General features: G+C 43.5%; 2 protein-coding genes across 5 annotated transcripts in view; one reads left to right on the top strand and one right to left on the bottom strand.

The window, feature by feature from the left end:
* ORC5 (origin recognition complex subunit 5) overlaps positions 1–9,666 on the bottom strand; it is a 41,634-nt gene extending 31,968 nt beyond the window's left edge. Inside the window, exon 1 of one of the 4 annotated variants that reach the window (XM_085890392.1) lies at positions 9,528–9,666. In XM_085890392.1, coding sequence (XP_085746518.1) covers positions 9,528–9,530 — 3 coding nt within the window. In that variant the 5' untranslated portion in view covers positions 9,531–9,666. Of the gene's footprint in view, positions 1–5,361; positions 5,789–9,527 lie in introns of those variants that run through there. The other 3 variants (XM_085890390.1, XM_085890391.1, XM_085890393.1) reach the window with 3 other exon arrangements.
* Positions 9,667–9,710: 44 nt separating this feature from the next.
* LOC147023753 (MICOS complex subunit MIC19-like) lies at positions 9,711–18,914 on the top strand. The gene is made up of 8 exons (XM_085890399.1): positions 9,711–10,058; positions 10,400–10,484; positions 14,018–14,060; positions 14,282–14,375; positions 17,321–17,404; positions 17,498–17,568; positions 18,543–18,678; positions 18,782–18,914. The coding sequence occupies exons 1-8, from the start codon at positions 9,978–9,980 to the stop codon at positions 18,803–18,805; spliced, it is 618 nt and encodes a 205-aa protein (XP_085746525.1). The 5' UTR covers positions 9,711–9,977; the 3' UTR covers positions 18,806–18,914.
* Positions 18,915–19,106: the final 192 nt, after the last annotated feature.

A 19,106-nucleotide genomic window follows, 5' to 3' on the forward strand; every position in this document is an offset into this window, starting at 1 on the left:
TAACACGTTCAGAATAAACGCTTCAAATTTCCAAACCCCAGCGTCAAAAAACAAAGGCGAGTGACAGCAATTTAAATCGTTCATTGTAAACAATGAAAATAGCTGAGTGATACCGTTTAAAAGTCGTTGAGTGTAAAAAAAATCCAATTGTTGAGCGCAAGCGTCTACTTTCAATAGTGGGGTTTGAGCGATTTAGCACGTTCAATAGAAACGATTAAAATTTCCAAGCGCCAGCGTCAAAAAACAAAGGCGAGTGACAGCAATTTAAATCGTTCATTGTAAACAATTAAAATAGCTGAGTGGTACCGTTTAAAAGTCGTTGAGTGTAAAAAAAAATCAAATTGTTGAGCGCAAGCGTCTACTTTCAATAGTGGAGATGCAGCCATTTAAATCGTTGAGTTTATCATTTAAATCGTTAAATCGTTAAACGCAAGGACGATCCATCATAACCCACACCCTCCCCCTCACACTCACCTACTACTGCCAACATGAACAAACTACTACTAATACTAATACTAATACTGATACTGATACTGTTACTGCTGACATGGACATCGACTCAAAAAGGACTCGAAAACACTGTTGGGTTCCCTTTTATGAGTAGCATTTTTATAAACCAATTCCCAAAACCACTGGGAACACGTCTTTATAAGGCAGTTGTAAGCTAGAAACACGTTCATTTTTTTTTTTTTGTCGACCGGAAGACGTCATTGGAATACGTCTACATACGTCGATGTGTGTTGGGACTACGTAAAGAATTGGCTCAAAGCACGTCAAACATAAGTTAGAAATAAGTTTCACGTAAAAAGACATTACCGCGACGTGTTTCGACTTATGAGTAGCTTATAAGTAGCTTTTGTAGACGTGTGTAAGCGTCCACATATCGTGTGTACAACCTATCCCCATCGCATGTGGAACGTGTGTCATACGCCGAGTACGTCGTAAAATTTTGAACATGTTTAAAATTTCTTGACGTACTCTACTTACTACGACGTATGATAGCGTACTTTAGCGTTCTACTCACGTATACCAAACTTACTCGTACCGTATTTGACGTGCCCCAACGTTTTAGACACATTTTTCTTAGGTCGGCATACGCTGGCAAGATCGCCAAGGTGTGACCGTGATGTTGACACTTCCATTTCTACAGCAGTTATGATTCGAATCGTTGTGCGTCAGCCTTTTAATAGGCTACGTCACGACATCGTCGGCGATGCATGCAACGCGCTATGCCTAAGTTCGACTATCGTTGGGCATCGGTTGTGTAGGCCGACAACAGGTTCAGCATTCGTTGGTATAAGTTATCTATAACACAACGAAACGTTCTGTGTCCGTTACCAATGCGTTATACATAAGACCAAGTCGCTATGAATACGTCCGAATCTTTAAAAAAAAAAACATCAAAAGTTCAACGTAAGCCAGCGTTTTAGATACATTTTCATACGTTGCCATCGCTGGCTAAAACGTCAAGGTGTGACCGGGCCTTAAACAGAAGAGTTTTGTTTTTTGTCCAAGTGTTGTCAAACAGAAGGGTTTAGTTATGTGGCCAAGTATTGTTAAACAGAAGGGTTTTGTTTTTTGTCCAAGTGTTATCAAACAGAAGGGTTTAGTTATGTGGCCAAGTAATGTTAAACGGAAGGGTTTTGTTTTTTGTCCAAGTGTTATCAAACAGAAGGGTTTAGTTATGTGGCCAAGTAATGTTAAACAGAGGGTTTTGTATTTTGCCCAAGTATTGTTAAGGCCTCGGTCACATTTGCCACGGCGGCCGTGGGGTCTCCAAAATCTACGGCCACTAGCAATTATACAGCGGCCGCAGTATTTCCACGGTCACACAATGTGGCAGTCACATATGTTTTTATTTTTCGGGGAGCCGCACGGCATATTTAGGCCTAAGTCACATTTGCCACGGCCGCCGTGGGGACTCCAAAATCTACGGCTACTAGCAATTATACGGCGGCCGCAGTATTTCCATGGTCACACAATGTAGCAGTCACATATGTTTTTAGTTTTCGGGGAGCTGCACGGCGTATTTATAAATTGTGGAGCCCGAAAACGTGGGGTTGCCGTACGGTCTTTGATTTGATGTCACACGGTGACCTTAGGGCGTTCCTGCGGCGGCCATAGAATTTTCAAGGCAGACGCAAGGTGCCCGTAGGGGGACCGCAGGGGGGCCCTAAGGCGAACATGCGGCCAGACGGACGGGAACGAATGGGTTAATTTTTTTTTTTTTTTAACCAGGTTTTTTTTTTTTTTTTTTTTTTCGGCTTGTCGAATTGCTACGGCGAACGTAGAAATGAAAAAAAGTTATAACTCCGCGTTATAATTCCACCGCAACCTTACGGCCTGTAAAATATAGCCATATGGCGTAAAGCCACCCTGAGGCCACCTCAGAAACTCTGCGGCCGCCGCACCTTTCTGTCAATTCAGAGGGCATACGGCCGCCGTATCCTCGCCGTAGAGCAAATGTGACTTAGGCCGAAACAGAAGGGTTTTGTTTTTTGCCCAAGTATTGTTAAACAGAAGGGTTTTGCTTTTTGTCCAACTATTGTGAAAGACAGGTTTAGTTTTTTTGTCCAAGTACTGTTAAACGCAGGGTTTTGTTTCTTGTCCAAGCTCTGCTAAGCAGAAGGGTTTTTTTCCTTGTCCAAGTGTTGTTAAACAGAAGGGTTTTGTTTTTCGTCCAAGTATTGTGAAACAGAAGGGTTTTATTTTTTTGTCAAAGTATTGTTGAACAGAGGGTTTAGTTTTTGTCCAATTATTGCAAAACGGAAGGGTTTTGTTTTTTTGTCCAAGTTTTGTTAAAAAGAAGGGTTTTGTTTTTTTTGGTCAAGGATTGTTAAACAGAGGGTTTAGTTTTTGTCCAATTATTGCAAAACGGAAGGGTTTTGTTTTTTTGTCCAAGTTTTGTTAAAAAGAAGGGTTTTGTTTTTTTTGGTCAAGGATTGTTAAACAGAGGGTTTAGTTTTTGTCCAAGTATTGCTAAACAGGAGGGTTTTGTTTTTTGTCCAAGCACTGCGAAACGGAAGTGTTTTTTTTGTCAACGTACTGTTAAACGGAGGGTTTTGTTGTTTGTCCAAGTACTGTTAAACAGAGGGTTCTGTTTTTTTCCAAGTATTGTAAAACGGAGGATTTTGTTTTTTGTCCAAGCACTGCTAAGCAGAAGGGTTTTTTCCTTGTCCAAGTGTTGTTGAACAGAAGGGTTTTGTTTTTTGTTCAAGTATTGCTGAACGGAAGGGTTTTGCTTTTTGTTCAAGTATTGCTAAATGGAAGGGTTTTGTTTTTTGTCCAAGTATTGTTAAATGGAAGGGTTTAGTTTTTTATGCAAGTATTGTTAAACAAAAGGGTTTTGTCGTTTTTTGCCCAAGTATTGTTAAACAGAGAGTTTAGTTTTTTTTGTCCAAGTGTTGCTAAACGGAAGGGTTTTGTTTTTTTTCTAAGTATTGTTAAATGGAAGGGTTTAGTTTTTTTTGTCAACGTATTGTTTGTTTGTTTCTTCAAGTATTGCTGAATGGAAGGGCTTTGTTTTTTGTTCCAGTATTGTTAAACGGAAGGGTTTTATTTTTTGTCCATGTATTGTTAAATGGAAGGGTTTAGTTTTTTATGCAAGTATTGTTAAACAAAAGGGTTTTGTCGTTTTTTGCCCAAGTATTGTTAAACAGAGAGTTTAGTTTTTTTTGTCCAAGTGTTGCTAAATGGAAGGGTTTTGTTTTTTGTCCAAGTATTGTTAAATGGAAGGGTTTAGTTTTTTGTCAAAGTATTGTTAAACAGAAGGGTTTTGTTTTTTTCTTCAAGTATTGCTTAATGGAAGGGCTTGTTTTTTGTTCAAGTATTGTTAAACGGAAGGGTTTTGTCTTTTCTTCAAGTATTGCTAAACGGAAGGGTTTTGTTTTTTCTTCAAGTATTGCTTAATGGAAGGGTTTTGTTTTTTGTCCAAGTATTGTGAAACGGAAGGATTTAGTTTTTTTGTTCAAGTATTGTTAAACGGAAGGGTTTTTTGTTTTTTGTCCAAGTATTGTTAAACAGAGGGTTTTGTTTTTTGTTCAAGTATTGCTAAACGGAAGGGTTTTGTTTTTTTGTCCAAGTATTGTGAAACGGAAGGGTTTTGTTTTTTTTCCAAGTATTGTTAAACAGAGGGTTTTGTTTTTTGTCCAAGTATTGTTAAACAGAGGGTTTTGTTTTTTGTCCAAGTACTGCTAAACGGAAGGGTTTTGAAATTGCTAAAAGGCAATGTGTGTTCTACAGTGTTCAAATATATGATTAATTTCAAATAAAATTAACATTAAAACAAAAAATTACAGAAGTTTACCTTCGTTGATGCAGCGTTTTCTACACCATCATATTTAACATGTTACATTAGTTCTATGTGCCTGTTGTTTGTATCCATTATGGCATCTTTAAAAACAGTAAGTTTTCTGTTTGGAATAATTTTGAATTTTATTTTACTCCAAGATAGGCAGACAGAATAAAATAATCTCACTCCTCTCTGTGCATCCACAATCGGGATGAATTCAGAGCCAAAGTCCTGCTCACCTTGGTTTTCCGATTGGTGTTCAAAATACAGTGCACTATTCAATTGAAGTTACGGTCCTCGATCATAAACTGAAGTTTGTAGACAGGACAGACGGGCAAACAGACAGAAGTAAGTGAACCAAATTCTTCACCCCACTTTTCGCTTCGCGTGTTCAGGGTAAAAAGGACAACAAATCCCCAACTCCCACCCCACTCCTCTAAAAGTAAATAAATAAATCAAAAGACAAATGTTTCATGACGTGGTACTTGCTGCATTAAAAGGCAAACCATTGATTTAATACATATGCATGGGGAGGCGAGGGCGGTTAATTTGAAAATCGATATCAAAAAGGTAAGAGAAGAACGAGTAGAGAGAAAGGAAAGTTGGGAAGTGTGTGGAGAGGAAGGAAATAAACTTGGGAGACAGGAGCAAAGGAAGGGGGTATGGGATGAAAGTTGAGGAGGGAGGAATGAGGTAAGGAAGGGTAGGGGTTGAAGGAGATGAGGGGGGGGCAAGAGGGTGAAGGGGGCAGGGTGGGTGGAAGGAGGAAGAGGAGGGGGAGCGGGAGGCAGCGAACGGTACATTTCCACATATAAAAGTACTGCTCGATAAGGTTTCGCGTCATCCTTTCATAGGGACGTCAAGCCGGCTATCCAGCCTGCAACGATCGGAGCGTAAAAGATCCAATGGTGTCTTTCGAACAATATGCGTTTGAAGTGAAGTAAAATAATACATTCGCCAAGTGTGATCGATGGATACAACACAACCTGTTTGTGTGTAAAGGCCGCGTTTTGACCATTCGTTGGGAATCCGAGACCTCCGAGATACGAGAAAGGAGCAGGTGAGCCTACCTGGCCCAACAAGCCGAGCAGTGTTTTCAGTTGCCCTTCTCTGCACGGAAAGTCGGCACGAAGCCGATCCAGCAGCTCTCCTGCTGCCGGATCCATCCGACGATGAACACCACAACCACCACACGCTTTCAGATCGCCCCACACGAGCACAACTTCCGAGTACCGAGTGGATGTTTTTACTCGACTAAAAAACTATCACTAAACACCATCATCGTGATATTTGGATTCTAAATATAAATGCGACTGGATAACAAGTTTCATTTTTTTTAAATGAGTTTTCCCCATCAATCATAAAAATGTAACAACAGTATTTGTGTGAAAATCTTTTCCCGCCATAATAAGTAGAGCGAAGCCAATGGTTTCCTTCTTCACTGAACGTCCGCATAATCCAATCAGACGCACGCTTCTTCTTCCTCTTCTACTTACGGTGGTATTATACTTATAATTACACTCTTCTACACCGCCTAATGGTAGGAGAGGGTATTACAAGTCTCCACCAGCGACAGTACAGTGTTCCTGTCCCCCACGTTTTCCGGCGCAGTCAGGTGTTTTGAATCATAAGCAGTATGTCTGCTTTTACTTCATGCACGTAACCCGGGTTATTTATTTTTTTCCTATACAGAGCTGTCAATTGCCTATACACCGCCCAAATAGAGGGATGCGTTGCATGCTAGGAACAAGACCGCCCGTCGGGCGGATACTCTGCCGGTGATTTCAATTTTCGATCCATACGAAGTGTGTTGTATCCGCCCTTTCTCGCCGGCAGATTCGTCTGTACTGGGTGTCACATGACAACTGTGTCTACATTCGTTTACCTCACGAATGTTTGTTTGTATTTTTGGGTAGTCGATCGAGTCGAAAAAAAAAAATTCTAAAAAAAATTTTTTTTGATTAAAATTTTTTTTTTTGATCTATCCTTATTTGTTGGTCGTGGTGTCGGTCTGTCCGTGTGTGTGTTTGTCGGGGGTTTTTGACCCCCTTGCAGTTGTTCGATTTTGATGAAATTTGGGTGGTAGGACCAGTTTGTGACCAAGTGCCGCGTAGGTACTGGTTGCTGACGCCCCTTCGGTTGCCCAGCAACGGGACTTTGAAATTTTTGAAAAAAAATCATAAAAAATTTATTTTTTCGAAAATCAAAAATCGGGCCACGAGCGACTGTGGGCAGTATATTCAGCCATATTGTCAAAAATTTCCAGCCGGATCCTATGAAAACTGTCGGAGAAGATAGACTTTGAATGAACCCTGGTCGAAAACAATAAAAAAACGAAGTTCGTTATATCTCAGAGACAATGAGTCAGATATACATGAAACTGGTATGGTAGGTTCATGGTATGTCCTAGTTATGTGTGAGAAAGAACCGTTGCTATGGACCCCTCCGTTGCCTAGCAACGGCCGAAAAACCTCTAAATGTGGGGGTATTTTAACGAAAAAACAATCTGCAGCATTAACCCTTGAAGCTAGAATCATGAATTTTCTTGTGCTTAATCCTCAGGTTATTCCCCATCGAACGGGCCCATCGCGTCAGGTTCTATTGGGTAGTCGACTACCCATGTCCGCCTACCGGCTTGTCTGTCTGTCTGTCTGTCTGTCTGTCTGTCCCGAGCATAGCTCCATGGGTTTTGATCCGATCCTGATAAAATTTTGGTGGGAGGTTTATATCATGATCTAGTTGTGTTTTCCTGAGAATGGGCGTGGTGCGCCCATTATGGGCGGGGCCACGCCCAAAAAACGTGTTTTTAGGGGGTAGCCAATTTGAATTTGCATCTTCTAGGGGGTTTGTCGAATCTGACAGGGGTTTCGGTATTTGGTTAGCCCAATGGCACCTGCATAGCCCCACAGAGCTCGATTTTCATTTTCGTCCCAAGGTCACAAACTTAGAAAATTGCGAATTTTGACGTAAAAATTTATCTTCTCCGAGGGGTTTGTCGAATCTGGCAGGGTTTCGGTATTTGGTTAGCCCAATGGCACCTGCATAGCCCCACGGAGCTCGATTTTTCATTTTTGTCCCAAGGTCAAGGCCACAAGGTCACGAACTTAGAAAATTGCAAATTATGTTTTTAGGGGGTAGCCGATTTCAATTTGCATCTTCTCCTAGGGGGTTTGTCGAATCTGGCAGGGGTTTTGGTATTTGGTTAGCCCAAAGGCACCTCCATAGCCCCACGGAGCTCGATTTTTCATTTTCATCCCAAGATCAGGTCACAAGGTCACGAGCTTAGAAAATTGCGAATTTTCACATAAAAATCATACGACCGCCCAAACTTTGAGAGCTAGGATGACAATATTTTTTATGCATAATCTTGAGGTCATTCCCCACCGAAAGTCTTGAAACCATTTTGCTCTATCACGAATACCTTGCCCGTGGCGCCCCCTTCAAGTTTGTTTTACGCTGATTTCATCAAAGTATGGATAATCCGAGGAGTGCGAAATGCCATATAGCCTAGATGACATTATATTGTTCCTGGATTGTTCCAGAGGAAGTTTTGCACCAAAGGTCATTATCCTTGACCTTTGACCTTTAAAGTTCACAAAGGTCAAATTTTCAAAGTTGTGGGAATTGAACCGGGTTTTAGACCTTCTTCGACGAACTAACTCCAATAAGCTATAGCACCTATCCTGTTTCCTTATTTTAATGTCCACAACATTGTTTTGTGGCCTTTAAACGTTATGCAAACGTCAAATTTTTAAAGTTGTTGAACGAAACCGGGTTTTCGACATTTTGCAGCTAATAACCTGTCACTCGTACCACACCATGTTGATCATTTTTATAACTTGGTCAAACATTATCACATTGTCTCATCCTTGACTTCTGAAACAATCTACATCGTCAAATACCGCTCGTGAACCATCGTCGTCTTCAGACTTGTTACTCTTTTTCTTGTTGTACTTGAAAATTCGAGAGGAGGCAATTTCAGCAGAACCAAAGAGAGTGAATGTTTCGACTTGAGATACCAAATACTGCACCCAAAATCCACCGTTGCTACTCTCGAGCTCTCACAACATCAACAACCTACCACCACACTCGAGCTCTCACAACATCGACAACCCACCACCACACTCGAGCTCTCACAACATCGACAACCCACCACCACACTCGAGCTCTCACAACATCGACAACCCAACACCACACTGGAGCTCTCACAACATCGCCAACCCATCACCACACTCGAGCTCTCACAACATCGACAACCCATCACCACATCGAGAACCCACCACCACACTCGAGCTCTCACAACATCGACAACCCAACACCACACTCGAGCTCTCACAACATTGACAACCCATCACCACACTCGAGCTCTTGCAAGATTGACAACCCAACACCACTCTCGAGTTCTTGCAAGATCCACGAACCACCGCCACTCTGGGCCTCTGGCAAGACTACTCACCACCAATCTCGGCCTCTCGCAAGACTACTCACCACCACTCTCGGCCTCTCGCAAGACCCACCACCAATCTCGGCCTCTCGCAAGATGACCCACCACCACTCTCGGCCTCTCGCAAGACGACCCACCACCACTCTCGGCCTCTCGCAAGACGACCCACCACCACTCTCAGCCTCTCGCAAGATCCACCACCATTCTCGGCTTCTCGCAAGAGCCACCACCACTCTCGGCCTCTCGCAAGATGCACCACCACCACTCTCGGCCTCTCGCAAGAGCCACCACCACCACTCTCGCCCTCTTGCAAGATCCACCACCACTCTCGCCCTCTCGCAAGGTGAGCCACCACCACTGTCGCCCTCTAAGACTACCCATCACACCACTCTCACAAGATCCACCACCACTCTCGCAAGGTGACCCACCACCACTCTCACCCTCTCGCAAGGTGACCCACCACCACTCTTGCAAGATCCACCACCACTCTCACCCTCTCGCAAAGTGAGTCACCACCACTCTCGCAAGGTGAGCCACCACCACTCTCGCAAGATCCACCACTACTCTTGCCCTCTCGCAAGGTGAGCCACCACCACTCTCGCAAGATCCACCACCACTCTTGCCCTCTTGCAAGGTGAGCCACCACCACTCTCGACCTCTTGCAAGATCCACCACCACTCTCGCAAGATCCACCACCACTCTCGCCCTCTCGCAAGGTGATCCACCACCACTTTCGGCCTCTAAGACTACCCACCACACCACTCTCGACCTCTCACAAGATCGATTACTCACCATTCACTTATTCAGAACCACCTACCAACGACCCCCTCCGTCTGCCGTGTGTAACGAGCCAATCAAATGACATCTCCCGGTAAATTGATAAAAGCCCAATAAGAATCCCTTTTTTCGATATCCTCCCGGAGAGCGTTCACAGGATGAATCAGTTTTCACAAATCGTGTAAAATTTAAGGAAAGTAAATCGGAATTCCCTTTTACTCCAAACATGCGGAATAAATAAAATAAAGAAGTGAGGAAACCATGACCGGTGTAATCAGGATACAGGAATTCATTCCGTCACGTCGTGTGGCTTGAACAGTGGGTTTGTGTGTACAGTGCGAGGGTTTGTGTGTACAGTGCGAGGGTTTGTGTGAACAGTGCTGTTACACTGTACAGCCGCTGGGACGACGACACGGATCTTGAGACTTCGTACAAGGACAACGCTCCTCTTGCTTCACAACGGCGATGGGCAGCGGCGGAAGCACCCATGGAGTGTCGTACCAGCTGGACGAGAACCAGCAGGTCACCGTTGTCAAGGGCATCACGGTAAGCAGCACCATGGTCATGGAGTCCTTGGGCCTCAAGGCGGCTTCGCGCTGACAGGAAAACGAAATGGCTGAACCGTGTCGAGGGACAAACTGGTTCTTTCACCTTGTAAAGGGTCGTCAAGTCGCATGACGTTGGTTTATGTTGGCGCGAATGTTCGCCTTTATCTTCACCTCACCCGTGGCCGAAGACCCCCACGATGACGTCGCCGGTCACGTGACCATGGTCGTGCCGAGAGCACGAGCACCACGGAGCTCGAGCCAGATATCTATCGTCTGGTTGCCACAGTTACGGGGACTCCAGTCGGTCTTTTTTAAGTGTCGTTCCTTCTGTGCCCACAGCTCTCGGAACCCGTGGTGAAGCGCATGAAAGAGCCAGGTGGTCATTCCACGTGGACCCCCACCAAGCCCCAACCAACTTCTCCAGGTGAAGACTGCAAGTGTGGACCTTTTTATGGGACTCGGTGTTGAGGAGGTTTAGAGGACGTTTCCTTTATTTATTTTTATATTATTTATTTATTTATTGGGGCATTTCCGCGCATCGAATAGGAATTTAAAACCGTCATACTATACCTGGCACCTGACCGTCTGGGATTTTACGAATGTTTTTGTGCTTGAAAATACCTTGCTGACGGGAATAGTAAGAGGGGGCAGAGAGATGGGAGTAGGGGAGGTGGAAGGGGGGGGAAGAGAGAGGAGTGAGGGGGGACAAGGAGGGCTGGAGGAGCGAGGAGGGAGGAAGAGTGAGGCGTGAGAGGAAGACGTGCGGTTGAGCGTTAATTACGATTCATACCGTCTCATCGAAATGATTCTGTATGGAATGGCAGTGAAGATGGAAACAAAATAATGTCTGAAATCTATTTTCTACCTGTCGTACTGTAAATACCACACCGACATGTCCGGTGACAAACACCGCCAGCGCACGTTCAGAGATGAATGCCATCCGGAGCCAAACACCGTCCGGACACGTCCGGTGACAAACACCGCCAGCGCACGTTCAGAGATGAATGCCATCCGGAGCCAAACACCGTCCGGACACGTCCGGTGACAAACACCGCCAGCGCATGTTCAGAGATTAATGCCATCCGGAGTCAAACACCGTCCGGACACGTCCGGTGACAAACACCGCCAGGGCACATTCAGAGACGAATGCCGTCCGGAGCCAAACACCATCCGGACACGTCCGGAGATAAACACCGTCCGGACACGTCCGGTGACAAACACCGCCAGCACACATTCAGAGATGAATGCCGTCCAGAGCCAAACACCATCCGGACACGTCCGGAGACAAACAAACACCGCCCAGACAGGTGTGGAGAAAAAAAATTCCATTTGTAAATAAACAACACCCAGACACATCAACAGACAAAGACAGAGACACAGAGAGGGAGGGGGAGGGGTGGGGGAGAGAGAGGGGGTTGGGGAGGGGTGGGGGAGAGAGAGGGGGTTGGGGAGGGGGAGGGGGTTGGGGGAGAGAGAAGGGAGGGGTGGGGGAAGAGAGGGGGAGGGGTGGGGGAAGAGAGGGGGGTGGTAGGGGAAAGAGAGTGGGGAGGGGGTGGGGGGAAGAGAGGGGGGTGGTGGGGGAAAGAGAGTGGGGTTGGGGGAGGGGTGATTTGGCAGAGAAAATGTTCTGCTTTATGAACAACACACACACACACACACACACACACACACACACACACACACACACACACACACACACACACACACACACACACACACACACACACACACACACACACACACACACACACCTTATTAGTATAGGTGGTTTAGTTGATGCCCAACAATAGAGAGTTCAAGATCCAAACATTAATGCTTTGGGGTCAAGTATGAGCCGATTTACAGGTCTTGCCTTCCAGCTGTTCTTCAAGTGACCTTAACTTCCTCTATAATTGACCTTGAAGAGTCCTTTTTGTCCCCCACCCCTCTGACAAGGTCGGTGACAGGGGAGGGGGGGGGCATTAACATGAGATCTGACCAACTGACCGATCATCTGTCCATGTACTTTTGTTTACGCGATATTTCAAAAACTGTTGAATATTTAGGCTTCATATTGCAGATGTCTATTTCTCATGGCATGATCTAAACCTGATTAGATCACGGCTGTGATTGGCTGAATCGTGTTGCTATGGCAACCATCCCAGTAACTTTGTGTGTGCGATATTTCAAAAACCGCTCAAGGTTTAGCCTTAATATTACACAGATCTATTATTCATACCACCCAAAAGGTGGGGCACATGAAGTATCAGGTCCTTGTTGTCACTTTGAACATCTTGACCTACATTTGGTATTCTGTTTTTGTGTTTAATTTGTTCTTTTTGTACTGTACTGTACTGTACTGTACTATGAAAAGTTAGGAAGATGCTTTATTATGCCACCTTTAATTTTTCCTACCAAGTTGAGCTGAACATGAGATTGCCCTTAATATTGGCCTGAACACGGATTGATTCACCTATAACATGTTGAAAGGTTGAAGATGGCCACTGATACTTTTTTGGAGATAAAGGCACCAAGTTGGCAGATCTTTGGGATATCATAAGAGGTAATTTGTATTCTTCCAACTTAAACATGAAATTCCATCTTTTATTTTAATTTTTGCATACATAGTCGAGGCTCCTGGAAGAGTTTGAACACAGAATGGATCAGGACGCAACTAACAAAAGGAACAGCAGACAGGGAGGAAGAAGATAGATGGAGACGGGGCGATTGTTTGGGGCGATTTCCATTTAAAAAAATGGGGATGCGGGTTACAATTAGGGATGGCTGAGAACACAGAGGGTGGATGAGATGGAAAGGGAAGCAAAATTTGGGGAGGGTTAACAGGGATAGAAAAGATCATGGTTTTGGATTGGTGATGATCTGAGATGGTGGTGAACAGCTGTCTTGAATACCTGGAGGGAAGAATGAGATTGAAGAGGATGTGGAAGTTGGTTCAAAAGATGGGAAGGAAAAAGAGGAACAAATGATCGGCTGTTCTTTTCTGCATCATCCTTGTGCCATGGAGAGTCAGCTCAGTGAGTTTCATCCAAAACCAGGGGGATAGGCCGTGGATTGGTTACCCTAACGTGGAATGACCGTATTCTTTAAAATTATTTCACATTTGCATTCACACTCAAACGGCCGATCTCTCATCCATGCAATGCAGCCAAGATCGAGTCAGTAGGTTTCTTCTTCACAGGAGATTGTTGAGTCACATTGGGTATATGTTCTACCCCAAGGATTATTTAATGACATGATGCTTTATAAAAAGTTTAAAATGAGATGCTAGACCAGCATTCGGGAATAAGCAATGTTGTGGTTCTGAGTTGTCACTTGAATCTACAGTCCAGTTTTTATCCCCCGCCACGTGGCGGAAGGGGGATATTGTTAACCTCTGCCATTGAAGGTGAAGGAGGTTATGTTTTCACCCCTCTCTGTCTGTTTGTTTAACTGTTTGTCTGTGTACAGGATATCTCAAAAAGTTGTGGATGGATTTGGATGAAACTTGGTGGACAAGTTGGGTGTGTGAACATGATGAATTGGTTTGATATGGTGAAGATCTGAATCCGGATCTGGATATGTGAATTATTTAATTTTAAAAGTGATTCTTCACAATTGAGAGATGGTGCCAAAAATGATACAGTACTGTATAGCATGATATTTCAAAAATGTATTTGACCTGATATGTTCTCGTGGATCAGGCATTGTGTGGCGGAGGTATGCGCTCTACCGAGTGCCCTTCTCGTTGGTAATGAGTTACTTGAACCTTGGGTTGGGTTTATATCGGTCAGATATCTCACTTTGGCTTCCATTAACTTAATAACTCTCTTTTCCTTGAGTAGTATAAGCCGACTTACTGAAGGATTTATTTCCTTCTTGGTTTCCTTCTTGTACTCTTTCATTAATGATGAATAATTACCAAATGTTTTATATCCAAGTCAAACTGAAAGCTGTCCCATTTCTTTTGATGATTTTCAGTGACGCAAGCACAAGATAAGCCGAAAGAAGAGCCCTGCTGTCGGTCAGAGCTACACTCGCTCATTCACCCACTTTGTCTGTTCTTGCTGTCCTGCTTGTTTCTCAGTAGTATTGTTGCATCATCCTGTTTTTGTTGTTTTTTTCTGGTTCTCTACTTCTCAAATACTGTGGCCATTGACTGCTGGACCATTGACTGTTTTATTTTATTTTATTTTTAAATCCTGCAATGGCTGCTGACTTGGGTAGTGTGTGTGTGTTATTCAGGCAGCCAAGAGAAAATGATGCGAGCCAAGGAAAGTTCATAGACATCCCAGCGTACTCATGGGGACAAGAGGAAAAGAGGAAATTGCTTTCCACGGTGAGGCCAGACACTTCAAACAAAACACCTTGGCACTAAATCCTTCAAGATTGGCATCGGCAAGTTTCTTTTTGAATTGTTACCATGATAAGGATACTCTCATAAGATGTCAGTGTGGGGATGTGAACGCACAAATTCAGTGAATTTTCAGCAATTTTGCTTCTCTCATCAACCGTCGGGTAAATAAACTTAATTTTACCCTTTTCTTTTTGCATGTGATACTCATTGTAGGTTCAAACAGACTCGGTGGTTTAATGGTTAAGAGTGTCCGCTCCGTTTCTGGTTGGTCGGTGGTTTGAGTACCAAAGATGCCAAACACTTTAAAAATTGTACGTGCTGCTTCCTTGCTTGAGGTTCAGCATTTAATAAGTGAAGAGCATGGACCATCCCCATAGGTTGGCATCCATGGGGAGGAGGAAATGCCCCGCTGAGTGCGGTGAGAAAAGTAGTGCCATTGTTGCGACGTCACTGGTACCCAGAGGATATTTGTCTTGTCTAAAAAGTGTGTGTGATTGATTGTGTCAGCTACACTTCGAGCCTTAGATCATGTTTAAAAAAGTCCATTCTATCAAGATTTAATCTGGCTTTTGATCTATTTTAACTCTATCCCGCATTGTGCACAAATCCCAATCAGTGGAGTGACTCGTCATACCATTGGCACTTACTGGAGGCTCGATGAGTCTGAGCTGAGGGTATTGTCAAGTTGCTTTTGGGAATACGCTAGAAAATTAATATCATCAAATCTAATGTCAAATATCTTCTGGACTATAAGAGCTGTGTGTGTGTGTGTGTGTGTGTGTGTGTGTGTGTGTGTGTGTGTGTGTGTGTGTGTGTGTGTGTGTGTGTGTGTGTGTGTGTGTGTGTGTGTGTGTGACCATTTTTCTCAGAGATGGCTGAACGGATCTTCGTCAAACTTTCAGAGGTTCATCAGTGAGTGCTGGGTAGTGTTTCAGCAATTTATTTATTATTATTATTTTTTTTAAAAGTTAGTTTAAAAAAAAAATCGCTCTCTTTGAGTCTATAGTGTCTAAGCCTTTGTAGCTATGTGAAAGGTTTTTTTTTCAAATCATAAATGATCCCTGACTCCATTCCTTAGTGGGTGTAGGGAAGTGTTTTGGGCACCCACAAAAAAAATAATTGATTTCTTCAAAATACCAACAGGATTTAGAACAGCACCAGACAATGCCAGGTACCCTATCCAAGCGAGTAATATATAAAGCTCTTTCTAACCACTGACTCACTCACTCACTCATATTAATGTTTCATACCTCCTCAGTGGGTGAGAGCTGAAATAAATATCGCATACTGCTGCAATTCAAAGCCAATAATATCACAGGAAAAAAAAAATCACAAAATAGTTGGAAGTGTCCATCAAGGAAAATATCCGCAAATAAAAATCGGGTGATGCAGCTTCTCTGCCCAAGACAATGGAACGTCGTGATCTTGCACGTACACGAATATTCCCTGAGGGAGGTGGTGTTGCAAGGTTTTATGGCAGTAGGATTACAGGGGTGCCTGTGGGCTTGTCATATGCAGATGATGCACAGCGAGTGGTTGGAATGCGTAAACATTTATCATTCACAGACGGTACACTCAGTACTGTTGCAAGTGTTCCAGTGCAGATTTAAAGTTGCAGGTATCCCCTGCTTAATGAAGGAGCTGTCAAAGTGTTATGGTGATTGTCAAATGGCACTTCCATGGCGATGATAAATAAAACAAGTCTGAAGACGACGATGGTTCACCAGCGGTATTTGACGATGTAGATTGTTTCAGAAGTCAAGGATGAGACAATGTGATAATGTTTGACCAAGTTATAAAAATGATCAACATGATGTGGTACGAGTGACAGGTGAAAGCTGCAAAATGTCGAAAACCCGGTTTCGTTCAACAACTTTAAAAATTTGACCTTTGCATAACCTTTAAAGGTCACAAAATGTTGTGGACATTAAAATAAGGAAACAGAATACGTGCTATAGCTTATTGGAGTTAGTTCGTCGAAGAAGGTTGAAAACTCTGTTCGATTCCCACAACTTTGAAAATTTGACCTTTGTGAACTTTAAAGGTCAAATGTCAAGGATTATGATCTTTGGTGCAAAACTTCCTCTGGAACATTCCAGGAACAATATAACGTCATATAGGCTATATGGCATTTCGCACTCCTCGGATTATCCATACTTTAATGAAATCAGCGTAAAAACAAATTTGAAGGGGGTGCCACGGGCAAGGTGTTCAAGATAGAGCAAAATGGTTTCAAGACTTTCGGTGGGGAATGACCTCAAGATTATGCATAAAAAATATTGTCATCCTAGCTCTCAAAGTTTGGGCGGTCGTATGATTTTTATGTCTAAGTTCATGACCTTGTGACCTTGACCTTGACCTTGGGATGAAAATGAAAAATCGAGCTCCATGGGGCTATGCAGGTTATGCAGATTTTGATCCGTATTGAACCGACATTGTTGTTTGGAGAGTGCATTCTAATTGTCTGACAACAAAACAGATTTTGAATATCTTTATCACATGGTCAATATGTGGTCTGCTCTGGAGTGGGAACACCAAATAATTTACATGTTCTGGCCTTTTATGGAAAAACACTCAACATTGTCTATCCAAAAGCAGTGCAATAACATGCTCCATTTTGCTGATATTTCTGTTCAATATTTTGCAGTTTCATAAAGGGAGGGGAATGGGTGGAGTGGGAGTCCGGAGGGAGAATGGGGTGAGAGGAGGGAAGGGTGGGAGGAGGGACCTGGCCGTGCTGGGAGTGGGGTTGGGGTAAGAGGAGGGAGGGGTAAAAGAAGGTGGGATGAGGGACCTGGCGTTGCAGGGCAAACCAGGTACCTTTGCTAGTTATAAATGAATGCACCTTTTAGAGGTAAATGTGTAACACCATTGTGATCAGCCAGTTGAATTTTCTTTTTAATTGTTGTTGTTGTTGCTGGAATTAGGTCGAGCAGCTAAAGCGACAGGAAGAAGAAATGCTGAAGCTGCATGGAAAGTACCGCAAGCAGTTTTCAAAATGGGAAGAGAAGGTGTGTGAGAACAACTTCGCTGACATTTGAATTGCTAAGGCATCGTGGTTTCTTGTTTGCTTTGTCTTTGACACCTTTGGATGACCTTCACAGAGTACCACCCTCCACCAAGGGATCAATGAAGATTTCCGCAGAAATGCAGAGCGGGTGGAAGAAAAAGTCCCGTACGTAATCCGGTTCAAATCATTTTCGGGTTTGCCAGATTGTCTACAAGATTTTCTGAAAAAAATAAAACGGAAGTGTAGCAAAACTTGGTGTTGAATATATAAGGGTGGTTTGAAAATGACCTGGATTTTTGGTTGTAAAAAGTCAACGTACTACGTGGAGTAATTTTGAAGGAACTTGCTTTTACTGTGTTGTAACCATTACCAATGGCCTGGCAGGATGGCTTAGAGGTGTGCACACCCACCTCTCAGCTGTCTAGCCTGGGTCTCAATCTCGACCCAGCTATAAACTGTCATCCTGCGGTATTTCATAGGCAGGGTGATTCAGTGTGTATGCCGTCCATCTGATGGATGTTAAACGTGCGTCCAGTCTACCAACACTTGTTGGTGGACGTAAAAGGTAACAAGGTTGTCCTTTTGGTAAGTCATTGTTATTTTTTTGAATCAGAGATGGTTCTGAGGTAGCAATTTTACGATTTTAGGGTAGCATCACCTCTGCCTACCAGAAACCTCTACAGTCTACTTCAAGCCGTAACACCTGATAGGAGGCCATCCTTAAAGTCACGAGCAAAGGCCATGAGCAGAGTCAGTGGATGAGGAGTCCTCTCCCCGGTGATGCTCACTACGGATGAGATATGGGCTCGGGAACCATCAGTCTTTGGCGAAGAAATTATTGGAAAGAAGGCTCTCTTAAAAGGCTCCTGGGCAACTTTGGTGAAAAAGGCGGAGTGCTCTGCTTTTCAAGGAATATAAATGATGTTTGGATCAGTTTATCTATGAATGATATATGGATCTCAAATAACAAATATGTTTGCGGCTGAACAAGTGGATGGTTTAGAAGAAAGTACAATATTGGACATCATGTTTGTCATCTTTCAGAGATAAGATAAAATGAGTCAAAATGATGGTAGTTGTTGCATTATTGCAACTGTTCTCTGCTATTTTGGTATTTCATGTGTGTTTGTGTGTTCCAGGCAAGGCCACTACGCACCTGTGTGTGCAGAGCTGCAAGATCAGGTTCTCAACTGTTACCTGGAGCATGCAGGACAAAGCCTCAACTGCTCTGCATTGGCAAGGCAGTATGTGCAGTGTGTCAATGCTGTCAAACAGGTACCTTATGAATGAATAAGATATCTTACCTATTGTGTTCCAAAATATTTGATCCAGAAGACCATTGCTGAATGACCTCATCGTTTCTCTTTCCATCCCACAGGAACTGCTAGGCAAAAGTGCCTGATGGGAGAGCATGTATCGTTTCTTCCTCCAAATACCATCACTGCTGTTAAGGCAATTTTTTCTTTCTTTCTTTGGACTTGCCTGGGGTTCAATAAAAACTGCAAAACAGATGTTTCGTGATGCTGCAATTCATACATGGGTTGTCCAATTGCACGATGGAGGCAAATGATTTTGAGCCGGTTACGTATGCGGCGAGACTGCTGTCTGTCAATGATCCGAGCTCTTCACATTCCAGCACAAAACCACTTCCTTTGGACAATATCTTCCTCCTGTGGAAATGAATTTTCCTCTTAAAACTCGAT

The sequence above is a fragment of the Eptatretus burgeri genome, chromosome 7 (assembly GCF_056783735.1).
Source record: "Eptatretus burgeri isolate ZD-2024b chromosome 7, Ebu_testis_v1, whole genome shotgun sequence".
NCBI classification, from domain to species: Eukaryota; Metazoa; Chordata; class Myxini; order Myxiniformes; family Myxinidae; genus Eptatretus; species Eptatretus burgeri.

Bases quoted from the DNA above. Each gene is read 5' to 3' on its own strand.
- LOC147023753 (XM_085890399.1), top strand. From the start codon at position 9,978: ATGGGCAGCGGCGGAAGCACCCATGGAGTGTCGTACCAGCTGGACGAG. The intron at 10,485-14,017 runs GTGAAGACTGCA...GATGATTTTCAG, and splicing joins GCCCCAACCAACTTCTCCAG to TGACGCAAGCACAAGATAAG. The intron at 14,061-14,281 runs GTCAGAGCTACA...TGTGTTATTCAG, and splicing joins AAAGAAGAGCCCTGCTGTCG to GCAGCCAAGAGAAAATGATG.